This window comes from Zeus faber, assembly GCF_960531495.2.
Source record: "Zeus faber genome assembly, chromosome: 7".
In the NCBI taxonomy this organism is placed as follows: Eukaryota; Metazoa; Chordata; class Actinopteri; order Zeiformes; family Zeidae; genus Zeus; species Zeus faber.
The window spans coordinates 28,492,506-28,516,885 of NC_137203.1; the positions used below are offsets into that span (position 1 = coordinate 28,492,506).

At 41.5% G+C, this 24,380-nt stretch overlaps 3 protein-coding genes across 3 annotated transcripts in view; 2 read left to right on the plus strand and 1 right to left on the minus strand.

The window, feature by feature from the left end:
* Positions 1-8,957, plus strand: part of slc4a5a (solute carrier family 4 member 5a) — a gene marked incomplete at its 3' end in the record, with an annotated part of 38,537 nt that extends 29,580 nt beyond the window's left edge. The window contains exon 24 of the mRNA XM_080003462.1: positions 8,792-8,957. Coding sequence (XP_079859588.1) covers positions 8,792-8,957 — 166 coding nt within the window. The remainder of the gene's footprint in view (positions 1-8,791) is intronic.
* A 950-nt stretch (positions 8,958-9,907) lies between these two features.
* On the minus strand, positions 9,908-15,433 carry ogfod2 (2-oxoglutarate and iron-dependent oxygenase domain containing 2). Its single transcript, XM_080004148.1, has 7 exons — positions 15,201-15,433; positions 14,991-15,047; positions 14,047-14,157; positions 13,860-13,959; positions 13,633-13,757; positions 12,536-12,793; positions 9,908-11,763 (listed from the first exon to the last, which is right to left on the minus strand). Exons 1-7 carry the CDS (start codon positions 15,333-15,335, stop codon positions 11,488-11,490), a joined length of 1,062 nt encoding a protein of 353 aa, XP_079860274.1. The 5' UTR covers positions 15,336-15,433; the 3' UTR covers positions 9,908-11,487.
* LOC307232933 (gypsy retrotransposon integrase-like protein 1) lies at positions 14,841-23,665 on the plus strand. The gene is made up of 9 exons (XM_080004147.1): positions 14,841-14,946; positions 15,820-16,037; positions 16,874-17,067; positions 17,558-17,669; positions 17,898-18,036; positions 18,135-18,189; positions 18,281-18,538; positions 22,822-22,938; positions 23,017-23,665. The coding sequence occupies exons 2-9, from the start codon at positions 15,869-15,871 to the stop codon at positions 23,266-23,268; spliced, it is 1,296 nt and encodes a 431-aa protein (XP_079860273.1). The 5' UTR covers positions 14,841-14,946; positions 15,820-15,868; the 3' UTR covers positions 23,269-23,665.
* The last annotated feature ends 715 nt before the right edge of the window (positions 23,666-24,380 follow it).

The window sequence follows — 24,380 nt, forward strand, 5'->3', positions numbered from 1 at the left end:
ATATATATCCAGATAAAAAAACCGAAATGAAACTCAATGAACGTGAAATAAATGTTATCGAGCCCGGAAGCATAGATATTTTCTCTGATCCAAAATGGAATATATATAAGTATAGATACTTGAAATATGTACTTAAGTACAGTGTAGGACTTTCTGCCCATATCACGGTTTTGAGTCACGGATCGGATCATTTGTCGGATCAAAAAAAAAAGGGGGGGGGGCGGGGGATCTTGACCGCTCCAATATGGCAGACGAGCAGAAGCATAGCGCCGACATTTGCTTCACGATATGTCGTAAAGTAGCAGCAACATAGCATGACGTACTGTAAACCAATCACTGCGCCTCACAGTTAAACACAGCACGCATCTGTTTTGTCTATCTTCTATTCACTGACACTCTGTATCGAGATTTAGGGAATTATTACTTTAAAAAGTAACAGCGGCAGTAAGACTGTATTTCACTGTGATGGTTAAATTTCGCAATTTATCCGCGGTTCACATGCGTGCCAAACCACGGGGGGCAATCTGTACGGATCACAGATCAACTACGTTTCGTTACACAGCTAATATTTATATATACTGTATATACTGTATATATATATATATATATAGTCTGAGGAATTCCACTGCATGGTCGTGAGTTAACCTGCCTTGCTTTCAGGAACAAACTGAGATCCTTGTTCTATTAAAGTCCCTGTAAAGTGAATGAAGTGATTTGTTTATACTTTCTCACACATTACACATGTTAGAAGGTCATTGCTGAAAACATATGAAAAGACTGTGAACGATGTAGTACTGAATTGTGGAGTTACACCATTAAACTGTTTCTCACCATTTTTGTGGTATTGTGGTTTTGGGCGTGGCTAAATCGCGACCCGATGACGCATACAAGATCGTACTTTGCATGACCTCCGCCCCCAAAACTATATAAACGCCAGGTCGGACCATCGGAAATGGACCATCAGTGGTGAAATAAGCTAAGCTTTGGGATGAAACGCTGTTTTGGGAATAAACAAACAAAATAAACACCTGTAGTAAAAGAAGTCTTCAGGGAGATCGTGAACTCATGCCAAGTCTTTGCGGCAATCCCCTCCAGCATCCCCCGGCGTTGCACCTGCGATGTCACACAGCGAAATGCTCTGCCGTGCCAGTTTTTTTAATCATTAAAATTTGGCTGGGTGGTTAATAACACATTGTTCTGTGGTGTGACAAACTGAGAACACAATATTATTTTCACTTTACAGGTACTTTAAGGAAATTTATTTAGCAAAATAAATGAGACCAATACAGTAATACACTCTGGAATACACACGCTGGAAAAAGCAATACAATATTGTCTGCCTATATTTGTCCAGAGTCAGTTTTTTCAACATACAGTACAAAAAGTTGGGACTAGCCCCTAGTTTCATGTTTCATCTTTCATACTATAATACATGATGTGTGCTCATTAAAAATAATGAGAAATTACAGGCAAATAGGGAGTGAGAAGGGGAAGGAATGCACACCTGGCCCTTCTCCGCAACTAAAGGTTTTGTGGAGACAAAGGGGCCTGGTACTGTCTGGTACTAGCTAAGAGTCTTATCTCTTACTGAGCGGTCATGGTGATCTTCACAGGCTTGGAGAATTGTGGCCATAGCCAGACACAATGAAGCCTAACAGAATATAAGAAAAGAATATACACATTTTTTCGATCACACTCCTCCCTTTTGCGCCTTAAAGAAAATGCACTCATGACAAGATTTTTATATAATTGAGGCAAAAAGGTCAGAAAATCCCATATGAATCGAAAACAATAGAAATTATACAAATTCCAGATTCCATCTGGGGAAACACCTCGCTTCCCAAAAAAGATGCCCTAAGAGTCCTGTCTCATCAGTTGAGATCAACTGGAAACACACTCAACCATGAAAAACCCAGACAGAGGTCGTAGGACATCCTGCACCTCAAATGGTCAAACTTCTTCTCCAAAACCTGACTAGGGAAAAGTAAAAGACCAAAATAATTACCTACACTCTCTATGGCAACACATTACAGCAAAACCCAAGTTAACAATCAGGGAAAAATGCCAACGTGAAGCCATTCCACAATTCTAGCTGGAAATTGTTCTTCTCATGGATCAGATTATCGAATACATCAATACATTGCGCAGATTACATGAATACAAAATGCTATGTAGAAATAATGGGATATGGAATCACTTAATTATCACAACAACAAAAATGTGATGTCTGAACAGAATGACTGATGCAGTCTATAAGTATGGGTAAACAAACATTTGACACAAACATCGTCTTCGTCATCATCATAGGAGGGCCTGGGATCCAATCGGGGATGGGAAAAAGGTCAGGGGTTCAACTGTTCTGAGTCTTTGTCTTGAAGGTTGGTGGCGTCAAAACCCCACGTCTTCCAGTCTGTGTTCTTGAACAGACTTCTCTTTATTTGTTGCAAGGTGCACACAGGTGACATGGCATGTCATCGTCTATTTGGTCCTCTGGAGGGTCGGGGACTTGCTGCAGTGGTGAGGAGGGTCTGTGATGTTTATTAATTATGTCAAAATTAAGAAAAAAATGTTTGTGTGACAAATTTTTCCTTAATAGCAGAGATGACCACTTTCATGCCATCCGGTGCTGCCCACATATCCAAACATTCTGGACCAACCCAGACCCTTTTGGGTCACACAATTCCAGTTTCCCCGTCTATATGTCTCCTCAGTGACCTCTCCTCAGTTGAGGCACCTCCCAAACACCAGCAACCTATTTTGATTGTCTTTACCAGAAAGCCAAGAAAACCATATTACTCAATTGGAAAAACAGAAATAATCTCACCTCATCCCAATGGTTAAATCTATTAATAGAATACACCTTAATGAAAATACTATTGCCAATATCCAAAAACAAAGTTAATTTATTTAATGAAATATGGATAACTTGCACAGCCTCTGGATCCTTTCCCTAATCTGGAAGTGCTGGCTGTGGTGAGCTGCTTACAAACGGGGGTAAAGGGGCCTGGGGGCCTGGGGGGCATCTGCTGGTGCCTGTTGCTGGCTTCCGTGTCTCGGCCTGGGGCATGGTTGCGGGTTTGGGGTTTGGGTCAGGGGTGGGGATGTGAGGTCGGGTTTGGGCCCGTGGTCCATAGGTTGGTGCACTGTGGGCGGGGTTGTGGGGCTTGCGTGTCCATCTACGTCACGAGTGGGAGGGTGAACTATCATGCTGGGGCTGGGCTGGGCTGTGGGTGGGGGGCTGTCTGCCTTCGTCAGTTCTGTGGTCAGCATGTGTGGTGACAGAGGGCTGGTCAGGGGCCCGCCATGGCGGGTGCACTGGAGCAGTCAAACTCAGTACATACATCATTTATACAGACTATCCTGCAATTTTAATACCACTCATACTACTAAAAACATCACACCACCAGACCAGGGTCTGCGGGGCAGGTGAGTGATTGATTGATCAGGTTTGAAATGCTTGGATGGCTCCCACACCCCACACTTTTAACTGCATACACTAACTGCACACATTGCAGCACATTGAGCACAGAGGGTTTAGGGGCACATGTGGGTTGGCGTGGGGGTGTGGTTGGCCAGTATTGGAGCTGGCTGTGTTTGAGTCAATCGTGGAGGGGCCACATATCTGGCTGGCTGCGGGCGATGGTGGGGCTCAGTTCGCCCCAGGTGTGCTGATGTTGGGGTTCTGACGGGGTCTTTGTCGGCTGTGGAGCTCGGCTCTGTGTCCGTGGTCTGTGCCTGGCGCCCGTGGCCCAGGTTCTGCCCTTGCAGGTGCGTCGAAATGCGTCATGTGTGCGTGTTGCTCCGTGGACCCCCGGCTTCTCTGTGGGTCGTGGGTCAGTGCATTGTGGTCTGAGCTTTCTTGAGGTTGTGGGGTATCTAAATGGCTGCGGGACTCGTGGGTGACTGTAAGGCCTTTTTTCACTGCATGGAGGTGCCACGATATAGCTCTGATTCCATACACCAGGACTAATTGGGACAAGTTCCGTGCATTCATCGGTGGACAACACACACACACACACACACACACACACACACACACACACACACACACACACACACACAAACGCGGGTCATCATCACAGGCACACACACACTACCAGCGTCTCCCCCAAACACCCTCCTGTATACATCCTACTCCCTCTCCTTTACTGCCCTACGCATGGCAGTAAAGTACATATTGTTGTTTGTCTCTATTTTTATCTGTCTCATCTGTGGTGATTCTCCCTCCCACTTTTGGAGGAGCACATTACATTACATCATCACTTTTGTCCAAAGCGAATTACAATTATTCGTACTCCGATGGAGGAATAAGGGGTGCCTTGCTCAGGGACACTACAGCATGCTATCAGTAGGAGCCTGGGATCCAACCTTCAGATAACTAGATGACCTGCCCTTACTCCTGAGATACTGCTCAAGTAATGATGATTAGTTGATTATAGACCAAAACATGGTATGATCGTTCTCCAAAGAGGGGGTTTGGTGGCGGTCTTGTATAACAAGAAACTAACTGGACAATCTGATCAGTACTGGGTTACGTGATCATTAATCTGTGGCTTTGACGGAGGGAGACAGAACTAATCGCATTGGTCTCCCTGTCAGCTCTTGCGGGGACAGTCCAGTGACACCATGTGATTGCCCTCGCATTTCCTTCATTATTAATGGCAGGAAATGCAACCCCAATCGACCACATTTAGAAAACATGTCAACTATCACATGCAAATTATCACCAAGCAATATTTTTTACTACGACAGGGCATCAGCTTGATAAAGTCCATATTGAGGCGCTCGAAGGGAGCACTCGGAGTAGGATGGAAAGAGCTGGTGGTAGTAAAACCTCTCCCTGCACTGTTCTGAGCACAAATAAAACATAAAAAATAAAAAATAAAACCTTCAGCAAAAACTGTGAAGCCTGGAATTTCATAATGTTTACTTAACTCTCTAACAATACCCCCTTTTGACACATGGTCCTTACCATAAGTCAAGCGAGCAAAGTAATGAAAAATCCGGCAGGGGAGATACGGTATGGAGGGAAACAAGGTTGGTGAGGAAATCTGTGTCCTCCCCATCCCTGGGGGAGACAACCATTGTTAGAACATGAGCAATGTCAGATACAGCAGCAGCTTTGGCGGCTGCGTCGGATCCGGCTTTTTGTTCAGAGATGGGGTTAGAGGCATTAGTGTGAGCAGCAGATTTACAAATAGGAAATGGAGATGGGAGGGTTATGGCATCTTAACCTTAAATGGATACTCCGTATATTCCATTTGTCAGCCTCACTACACAACATCGCCTTGCCCAGTAACTATTCCTGCAATGAAAATGAACAAAGACAGGTTACAGCAAATCGTGACACGAAAACACAACCAGTTGCACAAAAAATTGACAAACACTAGTTAAAACAAAGAGAGATGACGAACAAACAAACAAACCGAATACCCCCCTAGTAGTTGTACTAATACGTTTCAATCATCTTAGTTTAATTTTCAAGCGCTTCAGCAGCAAGATCGAGGCGGGGCAAAGCCACAACGGCTATTACTGCCAAGAAGTAATTTGGATTTCCATCGTCAGCGACGCGGAGAAGAGTAGCTGGATGTTAAATGGTGCATCACTTCAAAGTGACAAAGTGGCACAAAGTGAAAGTGGCACATGTTGATGATAGAGAGCTGTTGCAGGAGTGAAATTAGCCGTTTTGGTCTGTACAGATGGAGGCTACAGCATGTGATACGTTAACGTCATTTATCTCCATGAGGTGGCAACAACACAGCTGACATGAAACCATCTTTCTCATCCACAGTTAAAGTGAAAGGGCGCGTCACATTCGGAAAACCCAAACACGGAGCAGATGCAAGGGCTTGTTTAAAAGCAACAAAACCTTCTCTACCGTTGCCCAGGGTGCGACCCTTAAAAAAAATTAAAAAAAAATATCTTGACCCGAGTTTTCGGGCGCCAGCTGGAGTTTATTTTTAGACACTTTGTGACCATTTTGACCTTAGTATTTTATGAGGGCCTGTGTATCTGAGACACATGACTCCTTTTCTGTCGAGCAGATCAATAAATCATCTGCCTATTGGATTAATGTGCTGCCATTCAAAAGGTCCAAACCAGGTACATTTTTTCCTGAATGCAGCAGAGAACACTGCCAGGGACTCCGTATACAGTGTCCTGGTTGGGTCCTCTCACAGAAAAACAGTTGAGCCATTTGCAAGTTATCAGCTGCCGTGGCGCGGCACACATTTCTCGCTGCATTCTGTTTATCTTGGTGGGGGTGGACATGTACTACTATTTTATGAGGTACTGCGACATTAACTATTGTATATGTTGAGTGGCATTACTTTGTTTCTGCTTTGTCTGCCTATTTCTCGGCCCCGCCTTTACTCCCACGCGACAAATGCTTTCCAATCTACCTTCCCTTTTCTTCTCTTCTTTCCCTTTCATAACATTCTATCTTTTCCCTTAATTTCTGTATCCGGCTAAAACTAAAACTACCGTTTGTTGGAAAACCAAGTTTTTTTTCCTTAAATTTAATTGTCGTACTGTGTGTTCCCTATGTTTATCGACCATATATTTCGCCGGCCTGGTCCATTCCATTCTAATCGCTTTAATCGATTAATCGCTTATAATTGCTGTTCGTTCACCAGGGGCTCATGTGCGTGACTAGACTGATATATTATGTTCGATACACACACTGCGATTATATTGTGTTTATTGTCACACATACCAAGCTTATATTGCATTTATGCATTCACTTGTTTCATCTTGATTTATCAGCTAGGTTGTTAATATGATACATACGTTTCGTACTCCAAGACTCTGATAAAATCACTCTGAATTCATATTATTCATACTTGTTCCAGCGTGATCTTGTCACCGAAATTAAAGGGTTCGCTTTAATCTGCAGTTTGTCATTTGGCAGTCTTAAATAAAGAGGCAGACAGAGGTTGGTTTTACTTGTACAAGGGTCGGATCAGAGATGTGCTAAGGAGCAGCTCTCTGAGTCGAACGGTTTATTGTGGGAAGTCAGAAACAATATATAATCAGTTTGGCGTTACTGGTCATTGGTGAACTATGTGACGAATGTTGTTCTCGCTCTCTGCAGCTGTGTCAAGGTGAGGCCTAAACACTGATAGCTGCGTCTGGGACTCCGAGGCTTGGGAATGTCTGTGGGAATTATGTGAATAATGGAAAATATGTGACTGGAGTTATATGAGGTTGTGTTCGTCATTATGTGTGTGTGATTACATAGATTTATATATGTGTATATATTGTGACATTATTTTGTTACAATCTATCGGCCAGGTGGCTTGTATGACACATGCCAACACACCCCAGACACCAATAGGATCACTCAGGATTCATTTGAATTTTTTTCTTCTAATAAGATGAATACACAAATAAAATCCTATTGGAGTACCTGGCAAAAATGAACGAAAAGATGGAAAGAACAAAGGCCAACAATTAGCCATTGGACCCATATCTTCCTACCTTGTTTAATAATGTTTTAATTTTAATTAAAATGCCACGATCCTTCTCGATCAATGCTTTTTATCGCGATCCTTCCTACATACGCATTATGCAAGTTCTGTTGGCCCAAGGGGTCAATATTAGCTTTTTCACACGATCTTCCTGATCGATGCTGTTAATCTCAGTATGTCCTCACCTTAATTCATCCCATCTCATGTTGTCTCTGTCGGACCTGCTGTCTCATCCAGGTGACTCCGTCTCGTCAACAAACTCTCTTTTTTGTTTGGTTCGGTCCATGGATGTCTTACGATCGAGCCTGGACGGCTGTCTGTGGAGGTCAGGAAAAGTCAGAGCAGAGATCCCATCCTCATCGCCAAATTGACAGAGAAATAACGCTGCGTGGTTGGTTAAATAAACCTGCCTTGCTTTCAGGAACAAACTGAGATCCTTGTTCTATTAACAAAATGTATAATTAAAATATATTATTATGCAAAATAAATGACAGCTATACAGAAATACACTCTGGAAACAGTGATACAATATTGTCTGCCTATATTGCCTGCAGTCAGTTTTTTATATATACAAAGGGTTGGGCATATCTGGAGACTAGCCCCTAGTTTCATGTTTCATCTTTCATACAATAATACATGATGTGTGCTCATTAGAAATAATGAGCAATTACAGTTCTAGCAAAATAGGGAGTGAGAGAAGAGTCAGAAAGTAATGTGCACTTGGCCCTTCTCCGCAACTGAAGGAGACAAAGGGGCCTGGTACTGGCTGGCACTAGCTGAGAGTCTCATCTCTTACTGAGCGGTCATGGTGATCTTCGCAGGCTTAGAGAATTGCGGTCATGGCCAGACACAATGAAGCCTAACAGAAAATAAGAAATATATAGGGACGAGAATATAAGCATCTTTTCTATCACAATATATATATATACTGTATATATATACTATATATATACTGTATATGTGTTTCTGTCTATGTGTGTGTCTGTCTATCTCGATTTCAGGGCGGGGCATTATCATATCTAGAACTGTCTATCTAGATATACTATTGTAGTGAAAATTGAAACTCAGTTGTCAAGTACACACACTTACTGTCCACTACTAGTCCAAACCCAGTCTCCTTCTCAGAGCCCTTGGTGTGTGTGTGTGTGTGTGTGTGTGTGTGTGTGTGTGTGTGTGTGTGTGTGTGTGTGTGTGTGTGTGTGTGTGTGTGTGTGTGTGTGTGTGTGTGTGTGTGTGTGTGTGTGTGTGTGTGTGTGCGCGCGTGTGTGTGCGTGCCTGCATGTGCGTTTATATGCTGTTAACCGGACCTTGCCGTTCCCCAGCATCACCCTGCACCTGAAGATCTCTTGCCCGTCGTCGCCCGCCGTGCCCATGGGCAGAGGGATGGTGTGCCCCGTGCCGCAGGTGAAGATCGAGATGGAGTCAGACTACGACTCGGACATGGACCAGCCACGGCACCGGGACTTGAGCAGCGAGACTACGCTCTGAGTCTTAGACAAGGGCGGTGGCGACGGGGGGGGGTTGGGGGGCAGGGGTGGGCGTCGCAGGGGGCCTGGGCGTGGCTGGCTGGACAACAGCCCTGCGTGACGTGAACACTGTGCTGTACATAACACAGACTCAGCGAGTGGACGTCCACTCGGACAGTGTAGGGTGAGCACGGACTGAGCGCTAGGAGCTGGGTGACGCTTGATGAGCGCGTCGGGCCTCGGGAGCATTTGCGTCGGGGGGAGCTCCTCTTGAGAACGGCGTTCAAAATGATTGGAAATTATTCAAAAATGATCATTTCACTCAACATGTGTTTTTAAAACGCGAGCATTTTTACAACAAACATCTTTGACTATATTGTATTTTCTCTCTTAAATATTGAATGGATTTCACTTGTGCGATGTAAAGGGAATTTATTGAGAGGAGGAGAGTATATTGATATTAATATTTATGTGTTTGTATTATATGAAAATATATTTTGTGTGAAGATATTTATATTCCTATAGTTGCTACTACGTATTGGTAATGCACTACTGTAATAAGTGTGAATCCTAACTCAACTTAAATCAGTGCATCAAAGGGAATTATATAATGGGTTAGGGTTAGGGTTTGTTTTTTGTTTTTTTTTAAGCCTGTTGTCATGGAAAAACAATCTTTCTTGTTTTCCCTGACATATTTTGTGACGCGAAACACAGACCCAGTTCACCCAACGGGAGCACGATCAGACTGTGGGATACGATTTTGCGTTGGCTGTGAAGTCTGATTTAGAGCCACAGAGATTGGGACGTTGTAAATGTTATTTATTATGTATTATGGCACATTATGGCGCATGTATGCCCCGATGTGTGTGAGGGGGAAGGTACCAATGCTGCACATGGAAAAAGGAAAAAACAACCAAAACATGTGATGTTGCCAAAAATGGATTTATTCATTACAGGAACTGTTGCCACATGCTCGTTTTGTGTGTGTTTTAACTAATGTACTCTGTATGAGGAAAGAGATAAATGTTCAGCACTACATAATGATGCAAATTTGACCCCAAAGGAGAAAATGCAAAAACCCAAACCAGAGGCTATTCTTGTATTGGTGTAGTATGTGATTAAAAATAATTGTATCAAAATGTGTACATTAGTTTGTGTTGATTATTTTGCTACACCAAGTCTTTATTATATATGCTCATCACTGCAATACAGTGATGAGCATTAAAATGTTTCAACTGAGAAACACCACATAAACACACACATTAATGATTAATGTTAACAAATAAACAAACCCACATTGGGGCGGGTCAGACTAGTCTTGGTTCAAAAAAAAAAATCTGATTTCCAGGAGGAAGATTGGGGCTTATCTGGTCTAAGTGAAATCCTAAATTAAACCTGGCCAGACGCAGGTTTATTTTTGGACTAATGGATGTGGGTCTCCAATAGAGGAAATGGATGATCTGGACTAAAACCAGCACCAAGACCAGACAGGAGGAGCTGACTAGTCATTCATTAACTAGTCTAGGGCTCCTAGTCTAGGGCTTATTCATCTTAAATTAAGCAACGTCTCAGAAAGGCATTATTAAATTCTGGATTAATTTAATTAGGATTATTTTAGTCCTGATTTAGATCAATTAAACTCTGTCTGCGACATCGCCCCCTTATGGCAATTTAGCAAGAACAAGCAAGCAAAACAGTGATCAAACAGCTGTTTCAGGAATTTCTTAGTGACACATACTGTAATAGATACTGTCAGGGACGGACTGGGACACAAAAATGGCCCTGGACATTTTTACCCCGACCAGCCCACCACAACCAGCCTGCGGATACTCCACCACCCCCCGCCACATCAACGCACATACAAACACACCAGCCCTTGATACCACCACTTAAAAGCATGGATGGATACTCTAGCCTGTTGTAATACAAAAACAGAGCTATTTTAAGAGCAAGTGAAAGGTTTGTAGCCAGCAGGCCACCACTGTGACCCTATTAGATTCAAGAAGTCAGTGTTTCATAAATGTCTATATTTGATCAGGCTGTATAATCTATTTCAACACAGAAAATAAGTCAGATACTGCCATTGCTAATTTGATCATGTTAACCACGCAACTTGAAGAACTTACTCTTCAGGGCAGGTACTCAGGTACTGACTGTACACATTTGTACTTCTAATGTGCAGTTAAACAGTTAGGGGTGGGGGGGCGGGTGAGAGAGACGCACATTTTCAGCCCACTTTGATTATAAAGGCTGGTGCATAATCAAAGTAGATTGGTGACGCAGATCTCTCTGATCTCTCTTGTTCCTGTTTTTGTATAATGGGCTGCTCAGGCGGCCCACAGAGCCACTGGCCCACCGGGATTTGTCCCGGGGCTCCCGATGGCTAGTCTGGCTATGGATACTGTCAGAAAAGGCAACAAGGGAGAAACACATACAGTAATACTTACCTATATTAAATCTATTCATTTGCGAGGGGTTTTCCAATTTAGTGAACACACATTTTGTCTATAACTCAAAGCACATAACAAAATCCGCAGCCTGCACCCCCAGTGTCACGTCAGTGTGCAGGATGAGTTCTGTGGCGGCGGCGCACCGTCAGACCCGCCCGTGAAGCCATCCGCGAAGCCCGGCCCCTCCTCCAGGGTGGGCGTCCGTTTGCACATGGGACAGAGCTTGTTGCGTTCCTGCGAGGCCCTCATCCACACGATGAGGTTCCATCGCTGGCCGGAGGAGATGGGCAGTGCCCCGTGCATGTGCTGCCCCCGGTGGAGGAGTCCCTCCGTCACCCTGTGCTCCACCTCTGAGCACTCTGTCTCGCTCAGGGGTACCTGTTGGGGGAAGGGGGGCACCGCACCATGTCAGTCACTTTGATCAGTCGCAGGACTTTGATTTAAATATGTAACTCGTTTTACAATGTAACTAGTTTTAAGACAGAACAAATTTTGTGAGGACTTTCATGTGCTGTTAATCAACTTTATTTATTCCAGCTACTGGTATAAATGGAATCAAGGAGGACAAAAAGGGTCCTTTGTGGTGTGGGGGTGATATGGTTTAAGCAGCCACACCTGTCCTGGGTCTAGGTAATTGGGCCCGGGATCACGGTGGTTTTACGCCTGTTGCTTGTTAGAGCAATCAACGAGCAACAGGTAAAACCCCCATCCCCACACACGGGAGAGGAGCCCTTGCCCTGACATGTTTTCCATCTGCTCCGGGCTTGTTCCATCTTGCTCACAATATTTTTCAACCCCATCGCCTGAGTGTCGAGGGGCCACGAGGCAGAACTGCCACAAGATTGTTTGAAGTGTTTCGTGAATACTTGTTATGATTACCATCAATCCCAATACATACCTTATGCTTGACTCAGATTCTGAGTAAGTAAAGACAAATTATAATGTCTTTACAAATAAGGACTATAACTTTAAACTCGTAACTTTCTATTTGCTGGTATTCTTGTGGTTCAAGGTTTACATTGTATTTATATTTTCCTGCTTCCTGCAGCAATTATCAACCATTTTTGGTTGTATCTTTTGACATGTATAAAGCAAAGTTCATCAAAAAATCTTACTCATACTAGCAGTGTAGTCAATATTAATTTGTCACCTGATTCATGTCCCCGAAATAAAGGTTGCCTTCGGTGAAATCCTTTCCCAGGGAGACATTCAGGGTGACCTCTGCGTTATCATAGTGGTAACTCAGGTCCAGGTCTTCGTGCACGTCGTACTTTACCGCAAAGGCCTTGTGGCTGTCCAGGCAGTGTCCCCCGCAGTCGGTGTAAAGCAGGGAGGTGATCGGCCGGAGGTACTGCTCACGGAGTGGGGTGAAGAAGCCTTTGTCGAACCCGAGTTCGTTGAGTAAGATCTGTGGAGAAAGAGCCAGAAGCCTGATGTGGATGAGATAATCCAACAAAATCTAAATCCCACAAAATGACTCGTATTATAAGTGACAGTACCACATTGACATTTACGTACATAAGTAAGTTGCTCTTGAATGTACTTTAAGTTTAAACTTGAACTTGAACAAATGAAAGTACTTGTTATATCCCGTGCACTGATAAAACAATTTCTATAATAATCCATAAACTTTTTTTCTGCAGATAAGTGCTCATGCATATTATGATTAAAATTTAAAAAAGAAAAAACAGTACAGCTGGGGTCATATTCATTTAAAAAATACAAACAATTATAAATCCAGATTTTTTCAACATTTATTAAAAATGTAATTTGACTGTTCATCTTGTCACCAAGTCATATTTCAATGTGCTTTTTACTTTCTTGTGGTGTCTATTTTATTTTATTTTATTTTATTTGTTTTTACTTAATTTGATGTTATTTAATTATTCTATGCCTATTCTGTCTGGTTCGAATTTCCTTCAATTGTGTTTATTTTTTTGCTACCGGAGTAGTTGCTACCTAAAACAATTTGTGACAGTAAGTTTTAATAAGCGCTTTTTAAATAAAGATTCACTTACTTACAGTACTTACTTAAAGAAACATAACTGTAAAAGAAACGTAGTATAAAGTATAGATACTTGCTTTAAAATGTAGGGGTGTAAAAGTTGAAAGCCTCCAAAACTTGAAAAATGTGCTTAATTACAGTAACAAAGTACTTGTACTCAGTAACTTTCCACCACTGGTATTGAGCAAGTGTCTATGTTAATGTGTTCAGAAGTAGAAGCCATTTAGAAAGGGGTGTCTTACGCCGTAGTGGTTCATGGTGTTTGGTCTCCCTTTGGGGGCTGGCGACTGCTCAAAATGCTCCAGCTCCTCCATCAGTTCATCACAGAAGCTTTTCGTGAACACTGTGAGGCGATACACCCTTGGAGCTTCAAAACAATGGGGTCATAAATTAAAAAATGTTCTCATTGATTTAATGGTTTGCATTATCGACAGGAATTGTTTTATTTAAATTTTTCCCCTCAACTCACCGCTCTCTGCCTGCAACAAGCCAAGCAGTCCCTCTGTATTGGCCTCACTACTCCGGCAATAGTTGACAATCTGTTTGAACTCCGCTGCGAGATATGACTCCTAAGGATAGGTTGTATTTAGATGTTTTTATTCTGAAAGCTTTATGATATATCAATGAAGGTGCTGTAAGCTGAAAGTAATAAATACTTGAAGATTGTAGACATGAGGATGGAGGGGCTTATACCCTTCCCTTATGGCAGCTATTCTCTCTGCTGATTTGGCCACAAGAAATGTACGCCTTTCCACTTCATCTGTGATCTAAAAAGTACATTGGAAATAATCACCTCCCTGTTTTACACAGAATGCAGTTAGCAAATTTGTGTACAAAAACATTAAAATACAATGAAATTGGAAATAATTGTCCCTCCATATTTTGGTATTTTCCCCCAGGCCCCCACCCTACACAGCCCTCACCTACTGCCGATGCAAAAAAGTTTTGAAATAGAATAAAATAATAATTAATAGAATAAACATTAATGATAATAATAACAATTATAAGATTCATCTAAAACTACAAAATACAAAGAAAATAGGTAAGAGAGCTTAACATCAAATAATCTATAATGCAAACAAGATGCATTCAGTCATCTCATAACAACCAAGCTCAGGGACATCATGTCCAGAGCACCATGTACAAATTAACTATTAGTAGTCATTTGTTTTGATCACTCTTTATGATGTCAAACATTTTAGCAATTGAAGAAAATATGTCCCATATATGCATATGGCTCAGGAGGCGGTTCGATTACCGGCTCCTCCTGGTAGCGTGATGATGTGTCCTTGAGCAAGACACTTGGCACTATGGCAGAACACTACTCCAAGCTACGTCAGTTACCAGGATGATAAAACGCAGAGAAATACATTTCGTTGCCTCAGTACTTGTACTCTGTGCAATGACAATTATTTGAATCCAAACTAATCTAATCTAAATCAGGGATGATGTCGAAGGGGGTGCAGGGGACTTCCAAAGAAGTACTTCTTGCGACCAAGAAAAGAACTGAAAGCGATAATGTTTAGCTGCCTCACTGTGAGGTATTCAACTCCAAGGTAGGACCTCCACCCAAATGACTTCAGGAATTATTAAAACTTACCTTTCTAAGGACATCATCAAACTGTGCATCTGATAAACACCCAAACCTCTTGAGCACCTGAAACGAGCAAAAAAAAAACCAAACAAACAAAAAAAACAAACATAGCTGAAAAATAGAATCGCTTGCTAGGCGATTAGAAATGTTCTATTCACTATGTTACACTGAATATCAACCGTGTTTATGTTCTTCTACCTATGGTACAATACCCACTGTTTGGTAATCCGATCTGAACTGTCGCTCTGACAAAAATCGAACATGCAGCTTGTAGTCTTCGAGGAAAATATTGTCGGTCATGAAACAACTACAATTATAGAACACGTCCTTTCCGTCTTCATTGTTCTTCATTTTCAAACGTATATATTACACACATAAATACATGTATACTTATACTGTATACTTAACTCAATAATATTTACTAAATAATATAGACGCAATGCCACTTCAACCGGGACCGCCCCCGGAACTCGAGTTATTTGTTGTGTTCCGGACGTAAATGCGTTCGATGGGAAACAACTACGATCTAAATTATTATTTGTGAACACTTCCCAGGACAGTTCGGTATAATGTTTTTTTTTTTTTTTTTTTTTTTTCCATAATCCAATTATTCGCATGTATATTTGGCTTGCTCTTTTGTCATATTACACTGTGTCCGAATGAATCACTAGAAAAACATATCCCGAAGGGGAACTAGTTACAGGAAATGTTTCACCCATCGCTATTAGGTGTTGCACTCTCGCCGCATCAGGAGCAGTTCGCAACCTCCGCGGGTCGTGTTTCGCGCACACACGCGCCCGCTTACCGAATAAATCTGTTTATGCGTTTCATCAAGTCCCATCTGACATTCGTCCCGAGTTGGCAAAGCGCGGTCGGAAGCGGAGATGTTGAGTGTGGAGTCGATCCAGGTGGCCGAGGAGGAGGTGGTGGAGTCCAGCTCCAATCGGCTCGGTGACATCTACACTCTGGTGGCGGAGGGATGCTACCCCGAGACCATGAACCCTATACGCAAGAAGAATCTCAAAAGATATGCCCAGAAGTTCATCGTCGAAGGTAAGTTTTACTGTCAACCAATCATTTGTAAGACGTGGTGCGGTTATATTAGTCGTATTTGTCTTTAAAGCTGTATTCAGTGTTGGAAAGAAACAATGTACCTCGGTGCAAGAACTTAAGTACATTTTCAAGTATTTAAGTATGTTCAGTTTCAAAGACTTTCGACTTTTACCCCACGACGTTTCAAAGAAAATGAATGAATAAATCCAGGTGTAATCCATATGAAATCTGGGTTTATATTTATTTAGTTTTGAAAATATAGATTTACATCCATGTACATTCTTTAAATCAGGATTTATATTTATATCTATCAAAAGCAAAACAAAGGATATGCTGAGCTGAACTTAAAGTATTAAAAAATAAGAAAAAAGTCTGTGTTGTATGCCTAGCATGCTGACGGCGCAGGTTCAAGAAATAAAATAAAATAAAATAAATAATAATAAGAGAAGTACTTATCTACTTACTTAAGTGAAAACGTCAACAGGGTACTTTACAAGAGTAATTTTGTGTTTGCGTATTTGTACTTTAATTTAAGATTTAATATAGATTATACTAATATAAATAATAGACAATGAGATTAAGATTATATTATATTTCAATAATAATAGAAATTGATTATATTTGTTTCTTTGTGTGATGAATATTTAAAAATAGTGCTTAAAAGTACTTGAAAGTCCTTGAATTTCACTTTGTTATGCTAGACTAAACCCTGTGGTCGGTGCCATTATTAGGGGGTGATGGCTAGGTCTGGTGTGTAAATATCTTATGAAAGCACCAGTAGTGACCCCCCAAATAAAGTGAAATAATTGATATTGATACATTATCCCATGTCCCAGACAGCAGATTGTACTACGTGGGACCCAAGAAGGAAGAGAAGCGAGAGGTTGTGATAGAGGCTGACAGGAAGAGGCAGATCTTCCTCGACTGCCACTTCAATGACATCGGCCAGCACCTGGGCCAGAAGAAGACCGTCCACAGGATTCAGAGCAAGTACTACTGGCTGGGGATTGTCAAGGATGTGGTAGATTGGGTAAGTGCTGTTATTCGTCTTCAGTGTGTGGCCTTTGAGGATGTTTTTTTGTATCAGAATATTGAATTTGATTTCTACTACAATTGGAATTGACTCCAATAAAACTAATAACATACCATTAACAGTGCATTTACATTGTCAGTGCGTATTAACATTGTCTCCATTTTTTTGTTTTGGAAAATGTGTATGATATTGTGAGAATCCTCCCTTAAAATGATCTCCTGGTCCCTCTGACATTTACGGTAATTTGTATTTGTTAAAGCAATGACGTGTCTGCCTTTTAAAATGGGATCAATAAATATAAAATACGTCAAAATGAAGAACTATTTATCCTTTTAAACAATCGGAGGGCCAATGGGCTCATAACTGGATGGACAGAAGTGAGTCCTTCCCAAAGATGGTAGACCTAAACTTCTCCCCATCGTTGTTGATCAATATCGGTCATACCCCTCCATTCGATTTTTAATTATATATATTTTTTGTCCTTCAGATTAAAGTGTGTGAAACCTGTCAACACACAGAAAGGACTAAAAACATGGCAAGGACAGTGAGGCCCATCAAGGTCGATGCGCCGTGGGACATCATTGGGATTGACATCATGGGTTCGTTTTCACAAGAGATTTTAAACTACTTTATTTTAGTTATTTAATGTAAAATAGCATGACACACCATACTACACAATGCACAGATAAACCATTGTTTACAAAATATACACCATCGATTGATCAAGAGGAAGTGACATTGAAGGGTGTGGGTGTTGGATTTAATTTCTTTCGACACTATTACAATTTCTTCACGCAGTTTGTCTCCTGTGTCTGTCTTCTATCCAGGGCCCTTCCCAGAGACCCATCAAGGCAACACTAGTGCGATAATCCTCATCGATTACTTTAGTAAGTGGGTGGAGGCCTTTGCCATTCCAAAGATTGATGCCCTCTCCGTGGCAAGATGCATTTCGAAATCCATATACAGGTACTGTCAATCCCTCACAATGTCTTGATAGGTCTTGCAAACGTTAATAGCCGTAGACGTTGAGGCAGACTGAAATCCATCCTTTCTTTTTAACCCAGGTTCGGCGCACCTAAAATGATAGTTTGTACACAGAACGTCGACTTCTGCGATGAGGTGATAACTTTAACAACATAGTACAGCTTCCATTTTCCGCGCCATTGCGAGGTTCCGTTTTCACCTTGACCTCCTGTGATCTTCTCCTTAGGTGACGGAGCTCCTGAGTGACCGGTGGAGTGTGGTGCAGACGGTGAGCCCTCTGGCGCAGCCCCAGCTCAACCCACTCCACGACCGCACCAGCGGGACCCTAAAGGAGGCCGTTGCGCAGATGGTGGCAGAGAAGCAGGCTGAGTGGGACGACTTTTTGGACCCAGTGCTGTTCCTGTTCCGAACATCCACCAACCCCACGACCATGTTCGCCCCTTACTCCCTCATGTTCAACAGGAAGGCTAATGTACCCAACGAGGTAAAACCATATTTTAATGAAATTTCCCCCAATGATGACGACAATGAGGATTTTGTCGGCCGTTGATTTACTTAAGCGCTCAGGGTTCAGGGTTCTTACCAGGTCCTTGAGGTGCTTGAAGTACTTGCATTTCATCCTCAGAAATGTAAGTACTGGAATGCCTTGAAAAGAGCCTATTTTGTGCTGAAGTGCTTGAAAAGGCCTTGGGGAAAAAATGGGATAGTTGAAAACCTGTGCTATTCCCCCTGATTTTGTTATTCAAATCGTTTCGCATTAATCTTTTTCCATAATTGCTTTTATTAGGGGTCCTATTGTAGAGTTTCTATTGGAACCCTATTGCTATTGTTTGGATTTTGATTATTATTCTCCTTGGCATTTTTCGGGCTAAAAGTGTCTGGCTCACGACATCCGCAAGACCCATGGACATGGTTGAGGTCTCGTAAGAACAAGGACGTCTCAAACATGTTGTGGTTCAAGTTTTATTCATATCAATCTACATTTGGAGCAGGAATTAGTGAAAAACCAATAACATTTTACCGGAAGTAGCACAAAGTTCAGATTGTATTGTGTGTTGCAGATACGCCAAGGTTCTAAAACTTTCAGTCGGGTGGTGAAATGTGAGATGGGCCTGTTGAGTAGGGCTGTTTGTTGTGTCCCCCCTTACTTTGCAGAATTCAAGGAAGTCGTAACATTCAAACTGCAGGAGTCCATGATGGGTTTCATGGACTCGGAACGCATCGGAAAACTAGGACTCAGAAAACGATAAATTATCACAGAAAGTCGTCAACGCGTCACTCTATCATTGTTGCCCCAACAGCATGAAACGGTCTTCTTTTTGTCACTACGACATCATTGCCTAAAATGACACCATCCAACACTGAGAGTGCAGCTTTATTTCTACTGACAACACGGGGCGTAAAAACAACGAGAAGCTCTGGTTTACAGGCAAACATAGACCGTTGTTTTAAAGACAGGAGGGTTGCACTGTGTAGACTGCATAGTGGTTGCTCCGCGAGACGAGCAACTAGGAGGCGACAGACTGGGTGAGCTGATGCAGCGTTCATCATAAACTCGGAAAATTGTGCTGCGTTTCAGAGAACCCCGAAAACTGTAATACGTACCAAAAACAACTAAACTGGACCCTGTGTATTGCTGCCTGCAGCCTTATTTATTATCAATAATACTAATAATAATCGTGATGATAATAATAACAATAATAATAATAATAATAATAACCTTTATTTGTATAGCACCTTTCATACACGACATGCAACTTAAACTGCTTTACATTAAAAGTCGATCAGATATTAACAATAAAAGCGAAGCAAACAAGCAAAATGCATTTACAAAAAATAAGACAAGAAATAAATACAGAGGCTACAGAGTGTGCCTCTAGTCTTAATCACAATTTCGCAATGTTTCTAAAAAGAAAAAATGCTGCTCTGGTAACCTGGGACCCAGGCGTTCAGCTTATCAAGCAGAGAGTTCCTCCCTTTGGGCGTTGGGGAAGACCAAAAGGGCCTGTCTTATCTTCATTTGGTTTTAAGAAATTAAATTCCAAACATTTATAGCGAGTAGTGTGAGCAAGTAGTGAGAGCACTTTCGGCTTCAGCAAGATTTGGCTACATAGAAATATACAGTTGTCTATCATCGGCATAGCTATGGAAATTAACATCATGTTCTCTGATAATATCACTGAATGGAAGCATGTAAAGTGAGAAAAGCAAAGGCTCAAGTCATCTCCCTTGTGCAACACCGGGAGTTATATCATGTTTCTCTGATACATGATCGCCAAGACAGATGAAAAACTTCCTCCCTGTGATATAAGTTGTGACCCAGTTCAGGACACATTCAGGAAGTCAAACCCAGTTTACCAGACGATCTATGAGAATATTGGGATCAAATGGTGTCAAATGCTGCGCTCAAGTCCAAAAGAAACGGAACAGAAAGCTTGTTGAAATTACTGCTATGTCTTCAATCATTGACTATTTTGGCAAGAGCAGTTTCTGTGCTGTGACTGAAACCAAAATTCTCCAAAATTCTGTTTTCATTTACATTTAAATTGATTTCAAGTTGTAAATTCGATTAGAGACTTTTGATTAGAGACTTTCTCAAGTACATTACTTTAAAATAAGGAAGGTTTGCTATGGACCCGTATTGTTGGAGAAATTCTCCTGCGTGGTCGGTGAGGTTAACCTGCCCGCTACAGGAAAACAAAACTGAGAGTATTAAAGATATTTATTCTGCAGAATAAAGAGAAAGATACAGTCATGCTTCAAAGCAGTGTTCTGATCAGTTACTCCCAACTATTGACAAAGAGAGTTTTATACCAAAGAGAGGTTGTGTGCCATTGGTCAGGTGTCATTTACAAGACTGTGCCCCTCAAATGTCTCCCAGGGAGTTACCCTCATACAGTGATTTAACAATCAAACTCTGGCCACAGATGCAATCCTACTATGCCATAAAACAAACACAATGCTCTTCTAAGCCCCCCTGGGGTTATCCTTAGCTCTACACATCTGGTTCTTCAAGACTACAATTTACATTGTTTAGAAAGAACAGTCTCTAAACTCTGAGAAGGTCATTAAAACCCAGAAGCAATGTTTTTAAAGCCATGTAACATAAAAAGGCTATTGTCCTCTATAAAACATGTAATACATCATTCAAATAGATGATCATGTGCATTTTTTATCTCACAGTATTTACCTAGGACCCCACAGTCCAAGTGTGGTTTCTTCAACAGCAGTTTTAAAAGAATCAGGGAAGAAAAAAAAATCAAGTCTCAAGTGATGTATTAATGATTAAAAACCATTTTAAACAGAGCTACAGAGCTCTGCAAAATAAATACTACTAAGTAGTACTCATAGTACTCATGGATGCTTTCTTTTATAGGGTTGACTATTGAAGTGGAACCACCAGAAGGAATACCTGATAGTTATAATTTTGCTTTTAAAAAAACAGCAAATTCCTAGCATTTTTTTGCAGATGCTTGGCTTAAAATAACAGCAACAGGATGAGGACGGTGGAAAACAGTATTCTATGGTTACTCTCACTCGCACGTACAGTATTGTTATAAACAAATAAGGATTCTTTATAAATGCTAGGATGGACGTCAAGTCCAGATTTCCTTTCAGCTGCTGTTCATGATCTCTGGAGCTTCCGGACAGAGCTATCTATCCATGGTGAGGATTTACCACTTTACCTCTTTTTTGACTTCGGTGAAGCCACTTTGTTCAGTGTATTAATCAGATTGTTATTGATAGCATCACCTATTTGATGTTCTGAGCAGTTAAGATAACAAAAATCCAGTTCCCTTACAAGCTCTGAGAATTTCAGTTCTGCTGTTGCGTCTAGGAACAGTTTTCGAGCTACAGTTTCTTACAATCAAATGAGCAAAAGAATAATAATAATATAATAGTGGTCAGAAACATTAATATTAGACACTGGCACTTTATCAGTGGTTAACCCTCTCATCACAACCAGGTCAAATGTGTTACTATGTTGATGTGTAGCCTCAGTAACATGTTGCGTTGGTTCCAAACTGCCCAGTAAGTTGATGAGTTCCACAGCCTTGGGATCCACCCTGTTGTTTATATGGATGTTTAAGTCACTATTCAATATTATTCTATCATAACTGGTGATGATAAGCAATGCCAATTCAGAGAATTCTCGGGGGAAATGTGATAGTTAGAGTAAGAACTGAAGTTTCAGTGTTACGGACAAAGGCCAGATATTCAAAAGAAGAAAACTGTTTGGTCAACCTTGGTACAGTTGAACTGATCTGAACAGATGGCGGCTACTCCTGTCTGCCCCGCCTCACTGATGGATAGAAGCTATCATTTGGAGAACGTGCTTCAATGACTGTTGTGTTGCTGTTTTCGTCTAACTACATTTTTGTTAAAAGCATGAAATCAAGTTTATAGTTAACAGTAAGATCATTAATTTTAAATGTTTTGTTTGCTAGTGACCTAACGTTTAGAGAAGCTTACTTTGAAGTTTTAACTGGGCAATAAAGTACATCTTCTTTGGCCTGTTGCTCATCAAAAATGACCCAAGGACAAATGATCTAAGACAAAAAAAAAAGCATCTACTAAAGTGTGTGTGTGTGTGTGTGTGTGTGTGTGTGTGTGTGTGTGTGTGTGTGTGTGTGTGTGTGTGTGTGTGTGTGTGTGTGTGTGTGTGTGTGTGTGTGTGTGTGTGTGTGTGCAGACTATATTTCTGTTTTAAAATCTGCAATTCGAATCCATCATTGAATTCCCTTTCCCTATCTCTCTCCCCCCCAGACGAAGCTCAGCCTCCTTGCTTGTAGCGACCAGGAGCAGGATGTTTACTCCACAAAGGAAGAAGCTGCTGCCTATATGACCATCATACAGGAACAGCAGAACTGTGTCAAGCAGCTGGTAAGCAACTGACTCTCCAAAGCTTTCTGGCTCTATAGTCGACATATTCATCCATGTATACGTGTGTTGCCTTTGCAGGTGATGGCCAACATGAACATGGCGTACAAGCAGGAGAAGAAGAACGCCAAACGCCGGTTACGGAATATGCCCTCAATGACTTTTAAGATCGAAGATCCAATGTTCGGCTCGGGAGAGTCGCCGTCGCCCAAGAAACTGAAAGAGAGCCTGTACTTGTCTTTCCCCGTGGAGACCGTACTGGCCACCGAGCACAGTTCAGAAGACAAAAAGACAGATTTAGAGTATCCCCTGCCGGTGTCGGATGTCCCCTGATGGTAGGGGGTAGGAGTGGGGAAGGTGTTATAAGATTCAGCGACCAACGTTGGTGGAATAGACTCCAGGTCCATCCAAGCTATCCAAGACCTTAGATGGACTGATGGGAAGTAAAACCTAGGCGGCAGGACCCAAAAAGCTTCGGCAGACCAGCACTCAGAATGCAGAAAGTTCCCCCTGAACAGTGTGTGTATATAGAGCGTAGACGGAGGGAGACTTGCGACTGAAGATCTCTGCCAGAACAGACAGGAGTGGGTTCCAGGACACCTGCTCCTCTGGCGTCCTACTTCTGAAGGAAAAAAAACAACTGTTATTCATTTGTTTTCATGTTAATGATATAAGTTATTTGGTCCTATTTTGTAATGGTTCAAATCATTTTTATTTTTCATCTGTAATAGTCTTCAATAAATATATTATTTCATTTGTGCAAATGACTTGTGTAAAATCTGTTATCACGGATAATTTAGTAAAAAATAATCTGTCTATCACTTTTATTGACTTAACTGTCATACTATGATGGTTATTATCGACATTTTCATATAGCTTTCTTCTATATTCTGCACAGTAAATAAGCCTCTAAAATATTTTCGGAAATGACCTCATACGGTGCAAACAAAATTACAGCTCAGGTGGCACATCTAATATATTTATAATATATAGGATGACATCTACTTATTTACTTGAATAAATACACGATGCGGTGCAATGATAGAGCAAAAATATACATAAGCAAAGTGTATGTGTGTGTGTGTACAGTAGTGCAACGCGGAATACTATGTACAGTTCGAAGGGGGGGCTTTATTCTATTATTCAAAGGTACATTAAGCACAATGATCCAGATGAGATTATAACATATAAATATTATGATATAGGAAATTCAAGAACATGAATTGTATCCAGGTGAGCCGCTAGTGTTCTTGAATGCACCCCCAAAGAAGGTATTGTGGGCGGAGCTACACGTAAACGTAGCTTCCGCAACAACAGGGATCCAGCTTGTAGCCTTCACTTTACAGTAGTCCCGTTGAATATGCTGTGGTGTACCTCGCTGAAATCATTTCAACGTTTCGAAGAATAGAAAACAAGAGGAATACGTTGTAAGAAGACCTCTACAA